The 22,135-nt window shown below is 42.4% G+C and overlaps 1 protein-coding gene across 6 annotated transcripts in view; it reads left to right on the top strand.

Moving 5' to 3' along the window:
• Positions 1-22,135, top strand: part of eys (eyes shut homolog) — a 580,966-nt gene that overhangs the window by 496,596 nt on the left and 62,235 nt on the right. For 5 of the 6 annotated variants that reach the window (XM_079513209.1, XM_079513213.1, XM_079513210.1 and 2 more), the window contains 7 exons: positions 3,377-3,559; positions 6,838-7,004; positions 7,865-8,009; positions 11,752-11,926; positions 13,927-14,099; positions 15,237-15,398; positions 16,024-17,527. In XM_079513209.1, the coding sequence (XP_079369335.1) occupies positions 3,377-3,559; positions 6,838-7,004; positions 7,865-8,009; positions 11,752-11,926; positions 13,927-14,099; positions 15,237-15,398; positions 16,024-17,225 (2,207 nt within the window). In that variant the 3' untranslated portion in view covers positions 17,226-17,527. Of the gene's footprint in view, positions 1-3,376; positions 3,560-6,837; positions 7,005-7,864; positions 8,010-11,751; positions 11,927-13,926; positions 14,100-15,236; positions 15,399-16,023; positions 17,528-22,135 lie in introns of those variants that run through there. The other variant, XM_079513211.1, reaches the window with a different exon arrangement.

Below are 22,135 nucleotides of genomic sequence, written 5' to 3'. Positions count from 1 at the left end.
AACAGATTTAACTTTATTGAATAATAGGGCATGGCAGTGGTGGCAATTGTGTGGTTCCACTCGAAAAAAGCCAATAATTTTTTTTCCCATAGAGATTTCCAAAAATATTTATATTAATTATTTTAAGCCACCCAGGGGCATGGTAAATCATGGCCATAATACCTTTGATTCTGTGAAAAAATATAATAAATAATATTCATTGGCATCCGTCAGTCCCTGGAGACTATGGGGTTGCGCTCTGGATAGGGGTCCTTTTGGTGCAGCGTTGAGTGTGGCTGAATAGGCCAATGCGAGATTTGCAATCCCTTCCGCACTTCACAAAGGGGAAGACTGATGCTGGCCTGTCTGGTTGGTTTTGGGCCTTTTGCCTCAGTCTCTTCGCCGTGGACTGCTGGGCGAGCGTCTCTTCAATCTTGGAGAGGCCGTCCTCAACAATCTGTCTCCAAGCCGTGCGATCCGATGCTGCGGCTTCCCAGGTGTCCAGGTTGATGTCCAGGGCCTTCGGGTCTCTCTCGCAGACGTCTTTGTATAGCGCAGTTTTGTTCTGCCTAAAGGATGTTTTCCCTGAACTGGTTCTCCATCAAGGAGATACCTGTTTTTTTTTCCCCCCACGGTTTCAAAATGTCTTTTCCGGGTGAAAGAATAGCTGATCGTCCGTCACAACAACACACATCGTTTTTGTTTTTTACATCCAGTTTACGTCTCGTGTCCCGGTGGGCCTTCAAAATAAGGGTGCTCTGGCAGCGAATGTTGGTTAAAGGCCATAATACAGTACGTTTCTGTTTGTTCCTGTAAAAGCAGAGTTTTTAACAGTGACACAGCAGACCACTGGGCCAAGAGGCATACCATAGAAAAACATCCAATGCATATCGTATCATTCTCTCTCTTTTCTGCTCTCACTGCTGTAATGTAGCAAGAAAGCAGGAAATACATCTGTTACGGCCCTTATCTGGAGGCCATATTTTATTGACATGTTTCCCTTTTAAAGATTGGTTTCATGGACGTTATTTAGCTCTTCCAGCGCACTGTATTTCACAGTACAATACTCTGGTCTGAGTTTAGTATCGGCGACTACCTTTTTTCACTGACTAAAACTAGATACAAACTAAGCTATGGTGACTAAAACTAAAAATATTGATAATTTCATCAACAAATTAAAACTAGACTAAGGTCCCTCTCTAACTAAGGTTAGGGAGGGACTATTTGTGGAGAAGAGATCCCGTAGAACTAAAAGACAAGTCGGTCAAGTTTGGTTGTGCTCTGAAAATAACAGATCTACAAGCTCACAAAGCGTTGCGCTGTGACACATTGTGAGCTTGTAGATCTGCTTTTTTCAGCATGTGTAATATCAGTCACTCAACTGTAGAAAATGTTACGCTAATTTAGTCGACTACAACTAAAACATTTCAGATGACCAAAATATGACTAAAACTAAATAGTTTTTTTCCCCAAAAGACTATGACCAAACATGCTGTCAAAACCAACACCGTCTGGAACAGGCTATACCTTGTGAAGGTATATCTGGTTCAGATTCTCTGTTCCTGGTGACTTGTGTGCGGCCCACGTCATCTGGGATTGACTTGCACACAGCTATCCTGCCTGCGTTTGCCTTTTTGAGTGGTGTGTTATATATAGCGCTGCGCAGCACATCTCACCTGCTGTATGTTGCTTTCTTGCTTGCCTCCTGTCATTTTCCGCATGCATCAAAATAGATCGATACTGTAGGCACTGAGAAACTCAAAAGTTATTCTGACCATGAACAGAGCAGTGTGTGTGTGTGTGTGTGTGTGTGTGTGTGTGTGTGTGTGTGTGTGCAATATATATAGCGTGTATATGCATACACGCACACACACACTTGGGCAGACTTGAAGCACAGTTCACATGTTCCTGGAGATGTATAAACAATCTCCCTCCAGAGCTGCATCAATTCCGACATGACGTGAAGGGATAGAAAAAAAGAAAATAAAACATTGAATGAAGCACTGTGACCATTCAATACTTATTTGGGATATAACAGCATCTCTGCACCAGATAATAACGGCAAAAAAATCCTATCGTTATTAATAATTCACGAGCCAAACAGAGCTCAGGGCGGTCACAAGAGGGGATGTCTGAACCCCACTTAGCCATCGCCTGGGGCTACGGAGGAATATGGCAGATATTTGCAGTCAAGAGAGGAGCAGTCCCTGTGTTGTGTGTAGGTTTCATTGCCGTGCAAAATACATGCAAACGGTGTAATTTTGAATGGGCTGCTGGGGAGATTTACATTGAGTCCCCAGTGTAAAGTCATATAAACGATGCATGCTGAAAGGGAATATGGAGCAGAATGAAGAAAAGGCCTGTGTTATTGAATCAGCAGCGCATTCTGAAAGAAGGCGTCGATCGTAATTGATAATCACTGGGATTATTCTGCTATCCGTGTGAACATTATGCATGAAGCAACGCTTGCCTGCCCAAATCCTTCCCAAACAGCTACTAATGAAAAGAAAATCGGGAATAGGGAGGTGACGATATTGGAAAACAGGCCATCATCTCTTAGCATTCAGAGAAGGAAACGTCTCTCTCTCTCACTCTCACTCACTCACACGCACACACACACACACACACACACACACACACACACACACACACACACACACACACACACACACACACACACACACACACACACACACACACCCCTATCATTTCGGTGTGACAACAGCGCCATCTTTTGGCAATATTGTCCAGTGAGGGAGAAAAAGGGTGATGAATGCTTCAGTTCAGACTTTTGAGAATAATGTAAAAAAGAGACATAATGAACATATTCATATTGTTGTATATTATTGTATATTGCATGCAATGCCTTAACTCTGATTACCAAATGTTGCACAAAGTACTGGCTCTAACTCACTGGTTCCCAAACACTGGGTCGGGACCCATTTGTGGATCGCAGACACATTTGTATGGGTCCCTTTACTTTTTGTTTCCTACATTTTGTTATTCAAAACCTTTTCAAAAAACATTCCCAAAAGAGCAGAATATTTCATGAATTAAAAACAAAATTCATAGGTTTTGTTCAGTAATTTCATGAAGAAAAATCAAAGAAACCCCATGAATTAGATTTTTTTTTCAGATGTAGTGGATCTACATCTACACACATGAGATTGTAGATCTGCTATTTTCACTAGTTTGGTTTGGGTCCCTCGAAAACAACTAATCTCTCTTTTGGGTCACGACCTGAAAAGTGTGGGAACCACGTACTGCTCTAACTCATGTTAGTGAACATGACATAATTGAATCTGATCTAAATGTGTCTGACATATTGTAGCATGTCACAGTATAATAGCAATTGTTTTTGCCTCCTTCCTTGTTTCTCCCCTTTTTTTTGTTTCAGCGATCAACATCACTCGTGCCAGGTTCAGTGGAAACGACGAATTTGGTTACACGTCGTTCGTGGCGTACATGGCCGTGCCGAGCCTCAGCCTCTCGTACGAGTTCCAGCTGAAGCTCACTCTGTCTAATAATGCATCCGCCACGAGAGACAACCTCATTCTGTTCTCTGGACAGAAAGGACAAGGTGAGAACAATCTTGACACCTGCGAGAGGGGTGTTAGAATGACATCCTATGATCCTCGGATCATCTGGAAGGATGGAGCGCACAGAGTTCAGAAAAAAAGTCTCCTGGGTAGTGGGTACGCGGTCTATATTCTCAGGCTTCATTACCGATGCTCAAAAGAAAAAATCCTTTTTCCGTTTTGAGAGATTTGGCCCACTGTGTATGGTAATGTGCCAGCCGATAGATCAGGGGGTTCCCAGACCTTTTCACCCTGAGGCCCAAAAAGAGAAATGTACTTTCTCCCTGCAGGACCCCAAGATTACAAAAATGAATTTAACCGCATAAGCCCTTTTTTTTGTGGGGCGGCGGTGGCTCAGGGGTAGCGTGGCCGGATGGGAACCGCAAAGGTTCTCAGTTCGAACCCGGGCTCCCCCAGACTTAGTGTCGAAGTGTCCTTGAGCAAGATACTGAACCTTAATTGTGCAGGTTGGTGCCTTGCATGGTTTCCTCTGTCATCGGTGTATGAATGTGTGCGTGAATGGGTGAATGTAAAGGACAATCTATGTAAAGTGCCTTGGATAAAGTCACCATTTACCATTTAAGACCTTTTTAATACCAAAACAAAAAGAAAGAAAATAATAATTGCTGCATCAAAAGTAACCAACACACTATACAATAGGAACTGGTCAAACATTGGCTAAATTGTCAAATAATACAAGAAAGAGGCAAAAAATGTATAGCTTAATTTTCACAGTATTTCAATTCACAATTCCATGCTTGTCAGTTGTCAGGGTGGGGTGTAACCAGTTCAAATAGGATTCTTTTGGGGGGGCTGCGGCCTGAAACGGTTGAGAACCACTGATCTAATCAAGAGGATTTCCTCAGGGGTGCCAGGCAGCCCGTGGCAGAACTTTACTCACTGTCGAGTCTCTCTGCAATCCAGCAGCTATACAAGAGTCATTTCCATCTGAACTGTTGTTGTTCGTCACTACCAAGTGGAGGAAATTAACATGAAAAGGTGATCGGAAACCTTGTATCTCATGTATATAACGTGTTCGCTACGTCGTCGTCCGGCCCGGGGAAACTCCCCCCTGTCAGGTGAAAAGAAGCAGCTTGGACTCCTCATGCATAGAAGGAAGCATGAGGTCAGTTCGCTGCCCCCCCAGGTTGGCAGAGGAAGTGTAGCGCCCAGGATTACATTAGATAATTAACACTTGGTGAAAATATGGGTTGCAATATTGTCGGATAAAGATTTAGAAGAAAAAAAACAATTATTCTACATTCTCTAATTGTGTAGACATCTTGAAAATTAAGTAATGCAGATGTTTAACAATACTTTAACTCTTGAGAGCATAACAATTAAAATTGTTAAGCAGAGGCAAAAATCGCCTATGCATTGGAACACTGGTTGTTTTCGTTTTTTTGGGACATACAAGGTTTCTGCCCGACAGAGATGATATTTAATCCCCAGAAGCTAGAATAAAAAAACACCGGGGGGGGATGGATCTTCTTCACCTCACTTGTTTCCTCTGGAGATTTCATTTCAACGAGAGAAGAAGAGGGGAAAAGATGAGTGGGACATGAATAATGAAGCGTTCGCCAGCGGAATGAGCGGCGCCGAACAAAATGAGACAAACTGAAAGAAGGAAAAATAAAGAGTGAGGAAAATAAGAGGATTAAATATGAGCAATTCACCTATTAATTGGTCTAATGCGGTCTCATCCTGGGACATGGCCGCCGTTAGAACCCATTTATGAGCATATTATTTCCCTGAAGCATGCGGTTCAGTCTGCATGTGAAGATGGAGAGGAATGTGTAGAAAATTACACATTACATTACAGAGATTGAATATAACAAACAGTAGATATACGGTTTATTAAATTGTTCCACTGCATAGCAACAGTGACTATGACGAACAATGTTCGTCGACTGATAGGTTTAAAATATTAAACCTTTAAATATTAACCATCACCAGAAGCCAGAATAATGGAATAAATGCCCAAAGAAATATTGCCTTAACCCTGCAAGACCCGGATATATTTCTACTTGCAAAAAAGTGATTTCAACCCTTCAGATGGTGTTGTAGGAGTACTTTGGAGAGGAAAATATGGTTTAAAAAACAGTGACAAACAGTTTCATATCAGCACTTGTTTATACATTCTGCGAGGGGATTGGGACAATCAATTTCTCCACGAGAGGAGAATACTCTGTACAGATTCAGGGCTTAGACAGTGCTATCTGAGATGGCTACTACACAGAGCACAGAGTAGGCAACCTTCTGACAATCTGACATGAGTTCACCATGACATGACAAAATATGATGGCACAGGAAAAAAAAATCATAAAAACCGATAGTACTACCTTTTTTCACTGACGAAAACGAAACTAAAAGACAAAGTCATTTTATACTTGGTTGTGTGCAGGTGTCACTGCGACAAGTTGTGAGCTTGTAGATATGCTATTTTTGGCACACTGCTGAGTACAAATCGGGCATTTCAATGCCATAACGACCGGCCAAAATACATTTTAGTCTAACGATATAACAAAACACTATGACTAAAACTGATTCAAAATTAGCTGTCAAAATCAACACTAAAATGGTATATTACATTGTCCACTGCATAGACAAAATGCTTTAAACCACAACTAGGGTGAATATGGTGAAGGGTGTCCCCCTTTGCGTGGGACACTCATTTCCAAGACTTTTCAGGCGTCCCACAAATTGAGACCCTGTCCCACATTGTGACCGGCAGGCATCTAGTGTTCAAATACCCTCATAGTTGGCCTTCTGTTGTGAAGCACTCTCATCTCTTTTCCAGCCAGATGTGTTTTTAAACCTGTTAAAATAACGAGAAATATCCCCAGTACCAAGTCGGCCATAACACCCATGACCAAAATTAGCATTTTAAAATAAAACGTGAGACGCCAGAGCGATTTAATAACAGAATTAGGCAATATTAGGCCTATGGTTGAATATAACATCAAGACATTTAATAGCAACGTAAGTAATGAGTTGCAACCCAGTCGCCCCCCGTCAACCCCCCCATCCCCGTCCCCGTCCCTCCGCTTCCCCACTTATCTCACACAAGCAATTAAACAATACTTCTGTCCCTCAAATGAACAGTTTGGATCTGGTCACCCTAACCCCAACCCTTACGGTTCTATTTGTACTCTCATCTCAGTTGAATTAACACTGAGGATCTTTACTGTGAAGTCAAACTTACATATTTAATTGTTCAGTTGTGTATATACTTGATCAATGTTTATAGCATAATAAGGTATTTCTTTATTTCTTGAAGGAAATGATGGCGATGACTTCCTGGTTTTGGGGATAAGGAATAGCAGGATCCTTCACAAGTTCAACCTTGGATCGGGCGTGGCCACCATCGTCAGTGATCGACTGAACCGGCAGATCGACATTCACACCGTTCACTTTGGGAGGTCCAAACGCACAGGATGGTTGAAGGTGCTTTAATTGATTGCGTGATTTATTTGACCAATTTAAAGGGATAGTTCACCCAAAAAATATGTTTTTTTCTATCGATTACTCAAATTCATGGATATCGTTTAGTTTTTGTCGCATTCCTAATCCAATAATTAGATGGCCAGCAGTGGTTCCCGATGGAGACACAGAAGAGTCTCCTGCGGGTGAACTACCCATTTTTTTTATTGTATTTTTTGATTAAAGCCATGATTTTTCCCCCCCTAAAACATGATCAGCAGGTACTATGATTATACTAAGAGGAGAAAGTTTAAAAAATGTGTGTTTATGTGGCCACACCCACCAGTTCATTAAGTATACCTGGTTTTCACCTTGGCACCACCCTCCTGAACTTAAGCCTCGCTCACAGCTGTGTGTTGTATGATAATGAGGGCGGGGTTAGGGTTATGACGTTACAAAAAATTGTGTATTTTCGATTGGGCCTTTTGACTCAAATTAAGGCTTTAATTCAGCTTTCAGGAAGAAACCAAAAATACACAGGGAAGTCATATTTGAATATTCTAACCACACCTGGGGGTCTATTAGAGTACTGTCAACTCCATAGACACATACACAAAGTAAAATCACGGCAGTCCATCTTTAACCCATTTTGGGTGGGAACCCCTTTTGGTGTTTTAACTAAGCATTATGTTATACTTTAGCTATTGAAAAATAGCAGATCTACTGTAGGTCTGCTATTTTTGAAAAATCGTAAAAATGAGGCACAAATCTTTGAATATATATTCTTTCAGAGCAAACGTTTTTTTTTATTTCGACGTCAGGCCTAAATGGGTTAAAGAGCATTGTCTGTTCAGTGCCGAGGCATTATTCTGTACCTCTTTCAGGTCGATGGACAACGCAACCGGACGGGCTCCTCTCCTGCTCCTCTAGTGGGCCTCAATGTGTTCAACCAGGTGTATATAGGTGGATATAACGAGTACACTCCCGCGCTGCTGCCACTTGGCTCCAGGTTCCGCAATGGATTCCAGGGTAAGTTACTCTCATGCAGACTTATTATTACGCTTGCAGACTCCACCAGTACTCCAACAGCTCCTCCTCTCTCTGGCAGAGAGAGAGTATCGGTTTGTAATAATAGAAGGATTACAAGGGGCTCTTGAGGATGATTGTAGCTGCACCCTTTAATCACTTCACATGCAGTGTTGATTTCGTCGACTGAAACTGTGACGAAAGATATTCGTCGAGTATACCTTTTTTTCACTGACGGAAACTAACTAAAACATTTTTTAAATATTAATCTATGATGACTAAAACTAAGACTAAATATATTGAACATTTTGTCAACAAATAAAAACTAAAATGTTGGGGAGGGACTAGTGGAGAAGAGATCCAGTAGAACTAAAAGATACGTCATTTTAGGCTCGGTTGCGAGCTTGTTGATCGGCTTATTTTCAGCATGCAACCACGTGTATAAATCAGGCATTAACGACCCCATCAAGGCATCATGTTTTCGACGGAATCAACCGTAGATTTAGTACGACTAAAATGTCGTCATATTTAGTCAACTAAAACTAGACTATTATGACTAAAACTAAATTACATTTTTAGTAACAAGACTATGACTAAAACGAAATCAAAATGTGCCGTCAAAACACTGCTGCAGACTGCACCAGTACTTCTTAACAGCCCTTATTCTCCTCTGGCAGAGAGAGTAGGTTTGTAATAATGGAAGGATTACAGGGGCTGTATGTGAGACCCAGAACAGAGCTTTGAGGATGATTGTAGCTGCACCCTTTAATCACTTCACGCCCATAAAGATGCTGGATGCATTATGTGCAAATCCAATTCCGGGCTCTCACAAGTCACTTGGACACGAGTGCCATACAAATTATCTTTGTCATCATCAATATCATTTCTATTTGGCTCCCAGGTGACCTTAATGTAAGCACGGCGTTCCAGGAATCATCCATTGCGCTTCCTAATGTGCAGAGCAGCATAGCGATGTTGCCATAAAAATGCAATGACGATAACCACCGTGAATATCATCATAACCTAGCTCCTTTGGTAGTCCCTCTGTTGGTGCCCCGATGTTTGTTATTGTAAAATATCACGGCACATCCAGCGGAGATGAACAAGATAAGATTTAATATTTGAACAGGGTTTAGTATTTGGAGACTGTGGGCAATTCTCCCGTGTTTTTTGTTCTGATCATCTTTTTTCCCTTATTCATCTCTCTGTCAGCATATTTTAATCTAAAATCAGCTGTGGAAACGGATGAATTCCCCCACATGCAGCTTTCTGGTGTTGTCCCGTACTAGTAGTATTAAAGCACCACCTGAGCGTGGACGGGAGGCTGTGGACGGTGGTGGAAGACAGTGGAAGCTTTCTGCTCGGGGATGTAATGAGAACGCACGAGCATCTAATCACATCTGTGTGACCTTCCTGCAGCCCTAATCATGATGGCTGGCAGTGAACACACCGATAATGCACTCCACTAGCCAGTTATCAACACATCCAATCCGCACTCCCCTTGCAGAAAGGTAGCACGGAGGAGGAGGCACCGTGTGTGGCCATGGTGGAAAGAAACATTTGTCTGCGTTAATTGGTTTAAACTGGATATGAAATAATAACGAGCAAATGTGACACTTTGACTTGTGATGAGCTAGCTCGTCCATTAAAATACCTCAGGCGTTTTTTGCCATCTCCTGAGCAGCGTTTATGCAGATGACCGTGTCAAACTGTCTGACGAAAACCCAGGGCTTTTGTGTGCCGTCGTGTTCAAAACAAACTAATGAATGCCCGAGTCTTCAAAGCCCAGTCATTTCTGACGTTGACGTTTTTTTTTTATCATGCTATTGAAACTCCACTGAGAATCCTTCTCTAAAACAATTTGGTTATTTTGTATTCAGAGGTCGATAAAAATAAATTGGTGGAGAGGCTTTATATTCCAAAATTTCCAAATTCCAGTTACTGTATGAGTCAATTAACGTGGAATATAATGCAGAAACACACCACATTTTTCTAAACTGTTTCCATACCCCAAAATCTGTGGTTGAAACCAAAATAACTAAGCCGTATGTATCCTCCCCGTCGGCAGACTACACATATTTGCAGCTCTGCAGCCACATCACTTGAGTCTGTCGACTGCAGACAGCATCATGCCATGAATATTCATGAATGAACATGACATTTCCCCTGCATCCTGTTTATGCCAATGACTAATGCAGTGCAGAGGGAAGAGAGGGTGTGTGTGTGTGTGTGTGTGTGTGTGTGTGTGTGTGTGTGTGTGTGTGTGTGTGTGTGTGTGTGTGTGTGTGTGTGTGTGTGTGTGTGTGTGTGTGTGTGTGTGTGTGTGTGTGTGTGTGTGTGTGTGTGTGTGTGTGTGTGTGTGTGTGTGTGTGTGTGTGTGTGTGTGTGTGTGTGCGCGCACCGTTACCATGAGGCTTGTGTTCAGGCCTTGTATTTATAGTAGGCCCTGTGCTCCGCAGGTACGCGGGCCAAAACAAATATTTTTTCTGCAAAATTGAATCACGAAAGCTAAAGGCAAATATGATGGGGGAAATTGCGCTCCATTGTGTGGCAAAGTCATTTTTTTCTTTAATTTATTTTTAAAATGAAATGAGTCCTATTTCCATAAAAATGACTTTAAGAATAATTATCTAATAATGATGGGAGGTTTGATATGGAAAGCTAACTTCATATCTGACCTAAAATCCTGTTTTTAGGGAACTTTGTATACAGTATGAAGTATAAAGTATGTATAATGTATGTAAATCATCACTTTATTAATGTATTATATTATACATGTTTTATTAGCTTTGTTAGTACGAGTGGATTGGGATCCATCACATTTTTATGAACACAAGCATAGGAAAATGAACTCTGCATTGCATTTTATTAACTACACTTAAACCCTATGTTATGTACTTATAGTTGACCGGAGTCACCCGGGGTCCGCTATAGTAGCCAATCTACTGTAAAAACTCATGACGAGTCAAAACAGGACACCTTGTGTGTGAGCTTGTAGACCTGCAATGTTCACTGAATGTTCGCCCTCATAATAGGGTTCAAGTGGCTAATACAGTACCAGAGTAATACAGTAAGCGAGCGGTGGCTCCCATTGTAACAATGGAATGCGGAAGTGCTCATTCTATCTCAATGGGATAGTTCCAGCCATAGGAGCAATGTTTGGAACTATAGCCCATAGGCACCCGCTTTGTGGCGAGATCAAAGCGTGTCGCTACTCTCCTACTCTACACTCTGGCTAATACACGTGAGTTGATGATCAACTGCAGTCACTCTCCAATGCAATAATGTGACGCAGTCACTCTCCAATGCAATAATGTGACGCAGTCACTCTCCAATGCGATAATGTCTCAATTAGGTGTAACAGCCTTGGAGAAAGTACTCACATTTTTTACTTATGTAAAAATATAAATACTGCAATGTAAAAGTCTGGAATTCCAAATTCACTTGAGTAAGTACAACATTATTGGTATCAAAATATTCTTAAAGTTCCAAAAGTAGAAAATAGACCGACTGACAAAGTAACTAGTAACTAAAGATTTCAAAGAATTGCAGTGGAGTAAAATTATCATATTCGACTCAGAGATGTAGTGGAGTAGAAAATTGGAAATACTCAAGTCAAGTAAAAAAATAATAAAGACCTCAACGTTTTACATAATATAAGTACTTTACTTGAGTAAATGTACTGAGTAACTTTACACCAGTGAACAACATAGATTGACTGCTGGGCGTGTGTGTTCATTCACAGGGTGCATATTTGATGTGCGATTCCGGACCAGAAGAGATGGGACGTTCCGGGCACTGGGACAGCCCGAGGGTCACCCTGCCTTCGGCCGCAGTGTGGGGCAATGTGGGGTCAACCCGTGCAACGTGATCACATGCAAGAATGGAGGAAGATGTGTGGACTCTGGTTCATCTGTATAGTAAGTATAAAGTTATTCGGAATATACGCTATAGCCTACGTAGTATGCCGTGCTGAAAGTTTTTTTTGGGGGAAAAAAAGCATATTATACCATTTGCTAACCGTTTAATCCAGTTGTTTTCAACTCTTTTCACATCGAGGCCCATTATTTATTCAGCATCTGAGCCACGGGCCACCATTTGATGAGATTTAGACTCTCAGACCAAGACTTATGGTCTGAGAGTGTTATCGTTGGATAAGATTTTGTCCACAATTCCATGCTGTATCGATGTGGTACCATAGGAGAGATAAACGTTCAAAATAACAATTCTTCAACATTCTCTAATTGTGTACAATTCATGTAAATTAAGTAATGCAGATGTTTAACCCTTTTAGGCCTGAGGCCGATTCTAAAAACGCCTTCTAAATCCTGACCTAAGTTTTCTGAAAAACGTAATATTTATATAGCAGCATCAATTTATTGTTTAAAATGTTTGAATACTGTACATACTGTACAGAACCCCAAAATGGGTTCCCGGCCTGAAGGGGTAAAACACCAAAAGGGGTTCCCGCCCAGAATGTGTTTTAACAATAATTCAACTATTGAGAGTTAAAGATCTATAAGGGTCCATTTGGTTACCAACTCTCCGTCATTTTGCTGGGGACCACCTGGAACCCTCTCATGGACCACCGGTTGAAAGCCACTGATTTAATCCATTGACCAGGAGCAAGTGTATAGCCTAGTACATGGGTTCCCAACCACTGGTACTAGTACCACTAGTGGTACTTGAGCCCTCCTCTGGTGGTACTCAGAGGAGGTAGTTGTTCTGACCAAGCAATTGGTTGAAATAGGCTCTCCAGCCGTGCTGAAATGAGCATGACCTAGCTGTAAGATTGTAGGACGGATTAATCTCATTAGAAATATATCAGTTGTGCATCAGAGCAGCAGCAAAACTGTCTTAGGAATGGAACAAAAACAAAACAATTTAAAGAATAAATTACATTTTCCTCCTGGGTTAATAATAGCAGAATAGGATGGGGCAGATCTACGCTCCTGTATTTTAACATCCGTTATTACGGTGGTACTTGGAGTGCCAGATATTTTCTGTGGTGGTACTTCAGTATAAAAAGGTTGAAACCCCCTGGCCTAGTATATACAGTACATGTGCATGCCGCACAGGGAATGATTATTATGGTATAAATCTAAAAATAAATCCTTGGCTATGCTAGTATAACCATATACATTATTAAGCGTTAAAAAATGGTTCAATTAGTTCAGCCAAAACAAAACATATGTGTTGCATTCCTGAGCCAATAATTTGATGATTGGTATTGGTCTCCAGTATGACCAATGACCCAGTAATCGTCATCACATCACATTCTACATCTGCTATTTTTGCTTGATTATTATTATTTTTGAGTGGTGCAACCACTCCAAGGAACAGCAATGTCCGTGTTCACCTATGTGTTCACCTAACTAACTGTCACTATGAGCACGAGTACCAATGAGTACCAAAAGTGGCGCTGTTGTGCCAGAAACAGAGAGAGAGAGATAGTGCTGCACTGCTGCCTGCTAATGAGAGACAGAGAGAGAGAGAGAGAGGGGGGGGGGGGGGGGGGGGGGGGGGGGGGGGGGAGTTGCACCACTCAGTTCACACGGGTGTGATTTTTTAAATAATAATCTTGAATTTTTCAGCACAAATCTTCTCTTCTGGGGGTCTCTCGCACAAAAAAACCCCAGATGCGGAGTGCTCCGTGGGACCGCGCCCAAATACACCCCTAACCCACCAAACAGTTTGAGGACCACTGATTTTGAAGGAGAACTCAGGTCTTAATGGGTTAACAACACAGACACCTGTCAGCCAATCAGAAATGAGTGCGGCGCCATGGCCACAAATACATATATATCTATAACACCGTTAACCTAAATACGTAGCAGGAAAATCTGTGATATAAAGCGGGGATATATTATGTGCTGAGTCTAGGTCTTTTTCTTTTTTTTGTGTTCTCTCTCTGTGTTAGTTGTCAGTGCCCGCTCGGGTGGAAAGGAGCGCTGTGCAGCGAGACGGTCTCTGCGTGCGACATGGAACACAGGCCTCCTCCCCTGTGTGCTCCGGGCTCCACCTGCATCCCACTCCCCAGCGGATATACCTGCCACTGCCCCCTGGGGAGCGCCGGGCTGCACTGCCGCCAAGGTCACAGCTAGAGCAATGTTTGATTTCATTTCGTCCACTATAAGACTATGATGGAAAAGAAAATTAGGGCTGTCAAACATTTAAAATTTTTAATCAGATTAATCACAGCTTAAAAATGAATTAATCATGATTAATCACCATTCGAATTATGTCCAAAATACGCTATGTTTTGCTGTATAATGTTATGGGAATGGAAAGATAAATGACAGAAGGCGGATATATACATTTATGTATGTATGGATGTATGTTTTATTCTTTATAACAAAGCCATTGTGGCAGGATGGTGTCTCTGTCTCAAATGTGATTTGAGCCGCTGCCTATGTAAATTGTGCAGCGTTTTATGGTAATAACCGGACATCATAGAAGGTAGGTTTGTTTCCCTGCCCACATCCCTGTTTTTTCTACGGGCAGGTGTTCGGGTTGATTTCACCTGCGTTTTGTGATGGAGAGAAAAATCCCATACACCCACAATTGTATTTTTTTCCATTCTCACATGTCCCAGGAATGGGTGGACCAAATGAGTTCCCAGCTCAATCTCTGTCTTTATTTTATTTTTTTGTAATATTTTTAAAATACCCCCCCCCCACACACACACACACAATATCTATTGTTATCAATTTCGTATTTTGGTGAAAAGTCATGATGACATATTAAAGAAGATTACCTCAAGTTGCCATGTTTCGCTGTAGGCCCCAGGGCTGGACTGGCCACCGGGCATACCAGGCATTTTCCCGGTGGGCCGCGACCGTAGGGGGCCGCCCGGCGGTGCAGTGCAGGGGTGGGGCCACATAATATTATGTTGCTTAGGGCCACTACTGTTTGTATCATTTATGTTGTTCTGTAAAAGTGGTGGTATTAGGGCTTGTTTGTGTGTGTGCCTCGACGGAGTGGGTGGTAGAGTTTCTGCTATCTGCGCGCTGGTTGTGGTGGGCCGGTCTGGGCCAAATTCACGCGAAAATGCCCGGGCCGAATTTTTGTCCCAGTCCAGCCCTACTTATATATTTTTATGAGATTTTTTTGTATGGAATATTATTACATTTGTTAAAATATTCCAGTGTTTAGTGGTGGTCTGATAAAAGTGAAGTTTAGTAGGGTTAGCCTACTAAAATGTCTCTTTTCTTTCCCCCATACACACAGCTGTGACAATCAGTGATCCATTCTTCAGTGGTAACCAGTCGTCCTGGATGTCCTTCTCACCTGTGAGCGTGAAACACAGTACTGTTCTGGAGCTGCAGTTCCAGCCTTTATCAGCAGATGGCATCCTTGTCTACATTGCACAGCACCTCAATGCCAGAGCAGGTATGGATGAGAGAAAAAAAAGATCTTTACATGACACCAACTATGCTCGATTGTGTTCAGTCTGCTGACTGATGCTGGATTAATTTATTTTGTACATGACAAAGAATGACTTATTTTGTGTGTGTGTGTGTGTGTGTGTGTGTGTGTGTGTGTGTGTGTGTGTGTGTGTGTGTGTGTGTGTGTGTGTGTGTGTGTGTGTGTGTGTGTGTGTGTGTGTGTGTGTGTGTGTGTGTGTGTGTGTGTGTGTGTGTGTGTGTGTGTGCCCGCGCAGTGGAAAGGGGAGTGGCCTAAAATGTGATGTAATTTGCATCCGTGAAATGTTGCGCAATAACATGGTATTTCATGCAAATGCAAACTGTACAGTAATTATGACAGTTGTGTGGATGAAACATAATGTCTGGACAGGCATGCAGTAGGTGTTGTGCATGGTAAAATTTGTGCAAACATTGTGGTTGGGTAGGAGAAGACGCACACACACACACACACACACACACACACACACACACACACACACACACACACACACACACACACACACACACACACACACACACACACGTTATATAGCTAACTTATTGATGATAATGAATGCTAGACATAATTGTTTTTTCCCCCTACTGTACAGGAGACTTCTTCTGCCTCTCCCTGACAACGGGATTTGTACAGCTACGCTATAATTTGGGGGACAGCAGCACCCATGTGTTACAATCTGCCGACAGGGTGGACCTCAGTGGCAGGACCTGGCACAGAGTGAGAGCGGGCAGAGCCGGTCACCACGGGTTCTTGAGCCTGGACGGGCGAGAAGTAAGATCTCACGCAACCGAGGGGATGATGACGACCCTCAACGTGGCCACGGACATCTTCGTCGGAGGCGTGTCCTCTCTGAGCGCCGTCTCTCCCGACGCGACCGAAGACGAACCGTCGGGCTTCACCGGTGGTATGAGAGAGCTCGTCATCAACGGCTGGGAACTGGAGCTGACGGAGAATGGGGCCCTTAACGGAGCCAACGTGGGCGACTGGGACGGGACGGCCTGCGGTTACAAGGTCTGCCGAAACGGAGGTCACTGCAGGGCGCTGGGCGTGGACTCGTTCGCATGCACGTGCGCCGCGCCGTGGACCGGCCCCGTGTGCAACCAGTCTGTGAACTGTGTGAATCACCTTTGCAGACAAGGCTCCTTGTGTGCTCCTGACGTGAACGGCTCGTACCAGTGCATGTGCCCCTTAGGACGAGAGGGAAGGTATTGCGAGGAAGAAATGCCCAGCATGCGTACCCTTAGGTTTGTCGGAAACTCGTATGTGAAATACCGGGACCCCAAATTCAGCATTAGAGATCTGAGATATACACAGGTTTCCTTCAGCTTCTACTCGAACACAAATGATAGCGTGATCATGTGGATGGGAAAGGCAGAACATGAAGATGACTACCTCGCAATTGGACTTGAGAACGGTTTCCTGAAAATAGTGGTTAATCTCGGCGAAAGACTGTCCCTTCCCGTAACATTCAGAAATATCTCGCTATGCTGCAACCAGTGGCATCACGTTTCCCTGTCTTTGAACACCACCATCCTTCAGGTTTCCCTGGACGAGGAGAGGATCATTTTTGAAAACGTGGACCCATTCGAACGTTACGTAGCCTTGAATTATGGAGGTCTTTTTTACTTTGGAGGACTTGAATTGAATAGAAACGTGTCGATGGTGTTATCTGGGCTGTTTTCAAAGGGATTTGTGGGAAATCTTAAGAACATTTACTTGTATCAAGACCCTAAGCAGTTGCTTTTTCTTCTAAATAGTGAAGGTTTTAATGTTTTCAACAGCAATCAAAAGTAACAGAAAATTAACTTCTGTAATAGTAATAAGAAAATATTAAATTATATTTTCACATACTGGTGTCTTTTGGGTAAATTGGGTTAGTCTCGATGTTGTTGGGTATTTGTCACTGTACACATTTTCACATATGTGCATAAAATTCACTTACCATCTGAACTATTGCATCGTCAATTCACAGGGTCGAACACTTTTATGTTCAAAATTATTGCTTTTCAGGAAATGCTTTTGTGTTCCAATGGATCCAGTGTAGGGTTACTATGTTGTCGGTCCCTTTATTTCAATTAAACTATCTTTGTCCCTGAGTTGAAGTCCCAGGCTGTGACATATGTGCTTTCTACACGTAACATTTTAGTTTTGGGGGCGCCTAGTGGTCCAGGCGCATGCCACATATTGGCTCTGGCCTGACAGCGCGTTGCATGGGCATCCGCTGTGCACATACAATGATTGTACCCCATCCTCTTCATTTAATGAAGAAGAAGAGTTAAAATGTTACTTAATTATCCAAATAGTTACTGAACTGTCTGTCTGTCTGTCTGTCTGTCTGTCTGTCTGTCTGTCTGTCTGTCTGTCTGTCTGTCTGTCTGTCAGTCAGTGGTGGACTCAAGTACTCAACTCCACTCACCAGCGGTCCCCAAACTTCATTGGCCGTGCACCCCCTGTTACCTCCTGACCTATAGCTGACACCCCCGCTCACCCTCGTCGTGTTTGGCCAAATTGACACTAATTAGCCCCGCGGACCCCCATTTGAAAAGACATGCCAGGGACCCCCATAAGAGAAGATTTGTACGGCTCTAGCAGTGATTCTCAACCCGTTTAATTTCAAAGACCCCCAGTTTGACATGCATTAGTCTATGGACCCCCCATTTAATGGCATTTCTATCTCTGGGATCCCCACATTTATATTGTGTAACTTTGTTAACTTTGTGTTACAGACCCATAAGGGTCCATTTGGTTCCAAACTATCATATAATTTAGCTGGGGACCACCTGGGACTCCCTCAAGGACCTCTGGGGGTCCCCGGAGCTCACTTTGGGAACCTCTGCGGGCGTTGGCGCACCACCACAAGGGGTAAACGACTCACCACAGTTTGGGGACCACATCATGTACAACTGGTGTAATTCTTTTTTTAAACTATTTTTTATCCCATGATTTTGTATCCCATCTTTTCACCCAGTTATCTAATGTAATCCTGGGCTCTATACACTCCCTCCGCCAACCTGGGGAGAGCAACGGACTGACCTCATGCTTCCTTCAATGCATGAAGGGTTCCCCAGTTGGACGTAGCTCGTGGAAGGAACAAGTTATTTTGACCAGTTCCTTTCCCCTCCATCAGGCTGGCCAGAAGGAGGTAGTTTAGAGACCAGGATTACTGCATGTTTTTTGTGAGAGTACCTACCCTAGGGGACACGGGGAGAACATGTGAGGGTACATACCCTAGAGGACACGGGGAGAACATTTGAGGGTACCTACCCTAGGCCGGGGACACGGGGAGAACATGTGAGGGTACCTACCCTAGGGGACACGGGGAGAACATGTGAGGGTACCTACCCTAGGGGACACGGGGAGAACATGCAAACTCCACACAGAAAGGCCCTTTCACCAACCCCACCTCGGGTATGGGCACTGATGACGCGGAGGAGGGAACACGCCCACAGCGTCGACAGTGAGAATCGAACCCAGGACCTTCTAGCTGTGAGGCGACAGCACTACCGACTGTGCCACCGTGCCCCCACAACTCGTGTGGTTCTCTGGACCAACACTAGGGGGCAGCAGACCACATGCTAGGCTTAGTAAGTAGGCCTACTGATGAAGTCAGTATCATGGTCAGTAGTGGCAATATAGAAGTATTTTGTTACAAGTAGAAGTCTGGAATTCAAAATGTACATAAAAGTACATAAGAGTTACATTCCATTTAATCAGAAAGTACCTACTCTTTATGCTGTATGTCTCATTTAAAGTTTTCAAATGTATACAGATATTTTTGAAAATAGCCGATCTACAACCTCACAATGCGTTGCAATGCGATGCATTGTGAGCTTGTAGATCGGCTATTTTCAGATTGCCGAAATGTGTATACCGGGCTGAAGTGGTTTAATGGTTTAATGTTGTGTGGTATTAATACAAATCTACAAAGTAACTAAAGTTTTCAAATGAATGTAATGGAGTAAAAGTACAATATTATTTGGCTCCTTCAAATGTATACATACTGTACTAGTATGCAGGACTAGTAGCCTAGTAGTAGCGTGCCGTGTGCGTGTGTGTGCGTGTTTGTTTTTGTCACACCCCAGGTGAGAGACATCACGTGACATACCGGGTAATACCCCATATATGGAGTCACCCAAGCCTCCATATATGGTCACGTATTTAATTGTGACATCACATCTCCATGCATATATGGTCACGTATGTCAGTCTGACTGGGCCCTGGGCCCTCATCAAACCCTGTACACTCAAGACACTGCCCCCACTGCCACCCTTAGATCTCCATATATGGAGCTGAACTGTTCTGACATTCCTTATGTTGATCTGACCTCATCAAACCCTGTACACACTCAAGTCACGCTCCATATATGGCCAGTACAGAATTCATTCCAGGCATATATTGATCTGACCCCCCAATGCCAAAGCGCCAGCGCTCACCCTGCAGCAGTCTGCTGTCACCCAGACGGATGCGTGCACACGCCCCCAGGTGTCTTACTGGTGTAAGAATAAGATAGATAGCATTTTATGTAGACTATATTGGGCTATATTTTGCGCCACCCCTTAACCCTTATCCCTAAACTTATTTGCCATTTTTTACTATTTTAAAAAACCTTTTAAAATAGTTCAAATAGCTGATCTACAAGCTCACATGTATATGTAGATCGGCTAGTTGAACTATTTTAAAATGATTTTCAAAATAGTAAAAAATGGCAAATTAGTTTAGAGATAAGGGTGACGGAAGATGGAGCCCTACTGTATATGCACCATATAGTATATATGCATAGTTTCATTATGGATCTATAGATATTCAACTGTTACGTTCTTATAGCTTACGTATGATTCATGATAACTATTTCTTATGTATGTGATGTATTGCCATGTTTTATGTTCTTGCTTAATGTATAAATCGCTCTGGATTAAGAGCGTCTGATAAATGCCTACATTTTTAATTGTGCCAAAGTCTGTGCTATTGCCATTGACAATGCATTGGGCGTTTAAGTTAAATAACTCAAAAACTACAACAAATTTGAAAGCACTATAGCCTATATTTCTAAAACTATTAAACGTTTCAAAGATTCATTTTCAGTCCACCGTAAGATGAACATTTTAAAGTTTGAATGTGGTTTCTGGGTGTAAGTATGTAGGACTATAGTAGCGTGCCAAAGTCTGTGCTATTGCCATTGACAATGCATTGGGTGTTTAAGTTAAATAACTCAAAAACTACAAAACATTTCGAAGTAAAAAGTTCCATCATGTGTCTCCACAGTAAGCTGAATTATAAAAAGTGTGAATGCAGGAGTTTCTAGGTGAAAGTGATGTTTTTGATCCAAAATCTGCCATTGACCCCCATTATAAATGTATCAAATTTGAAAGCACTATATTTGAAACATTTCAAAGATTCCTTTTCAGGCAAACATGTCCACCGTAAGATGAACCTAAATAGGTTTGAATGGGGTTTCTAGGTGTAAGTATGTAGGACTAGTAACATGCCAAAGTTTGTGCTATTGCCATTGAGAATGCATTGGGCGTTTAAGTTAAATAACTCAGAAATAACTCAGAAACTACAAAACATTTCAAAGTAAAAGGTTCCAGCATGTGGACTCTCCACAGTAAGCTGAATTATAAAAAGTGTGAATGGAGTTTCTAGGTGAAAGTGATTTTTTGACGTGCCACTATCTGCCATTATAAATTTCTCAAATTGAAAGCACTATATTTCTAAAACTATGAAACATTTCAAAGATTCCTTTTCAGGCAAACATGTCCACCGTAAGATGAACCTAAATAGGTTTGAATGGGGATTCTAGGTGTAAGTATGTAGGACTAGTAGCATGCCAAAGTTATACATTTTTTCGGACGGCATACTATAGCATGTTTTTCGTGATTTTGGAGGATTTGAAAAAAATATGAAAATCATGAAAAACCAACTACTATAGTCCATGGTTTGGGATGGCATACTATAGTATGTCATATTTTCATGATTTTGGGACACTATGTCAGAGCCAGGACTTGAACCTGCAGCCTCCTGATTCCCAGGCAGGCTCTGTACCCAGTGAGCCACTGTGCATGATGTTCTTAAAAGGCCGAATAGATAATGACAGAAGAGCCAGAGACTTGTTTCCATTGTGGTTCATAAACATTCAAACGTCTAGAGAAGTTTCTTCAGGCAGGTTGGTACTTTATTTTCACTCCTAGCAATATCAAACACGTTTCAAGTTCACTTCCTCAAACAATACTCAAACTCCACCCGTCTGTCTCCCAGCATACCTTACGCTCAGACAGCTCTTAAAGGGGACATACTATATACTCTATGGGACATACGCTCATTTTACAACACCATGACGTCAGCCACTTCCGGGTTCCACGTCATATATTTTCTTTGTCGTGGACACATACAGTTACATTAATAATTCTACTCGAGTTGGAAGCATTAAGACCCATTAAGACCTCAATGGCTTCCTTTATGAAAAATAACGTTATTGTAAAAAAAAAAAAAAGATTCACAGGTTCATGTAGCTATTTAGTATTTACAATGAGAAGCGGACGGGACCCGGATGTAACGTAGGAGGACTACAAACTGGAGGTTGAAAATGCCCTCAGCTCTGAACTCGTTAGAATCTGCACCTGGCTCGCTGATAACAAACTTGGGGTGACAATGTTATCACACGTAAAGATGAAATTACCTACCTAGGTTCCATCCTGGAGGCTAAT

The sequence above is a fragment of the Electrona antarctica genome, assembly GCF_951216825.1.
Source record: "Electrona antarctica genome assembly, chromosome: 10".
Lineage (NCBI taxonomy): Eukaryota > Metazoa > Chordata > Actinopteri > Myctophiformes > Myctophidae > Electrona > Electrona antarctica.
This window is presented reverse-complemented; position numbering and strand designations above follow the sequence as displayed.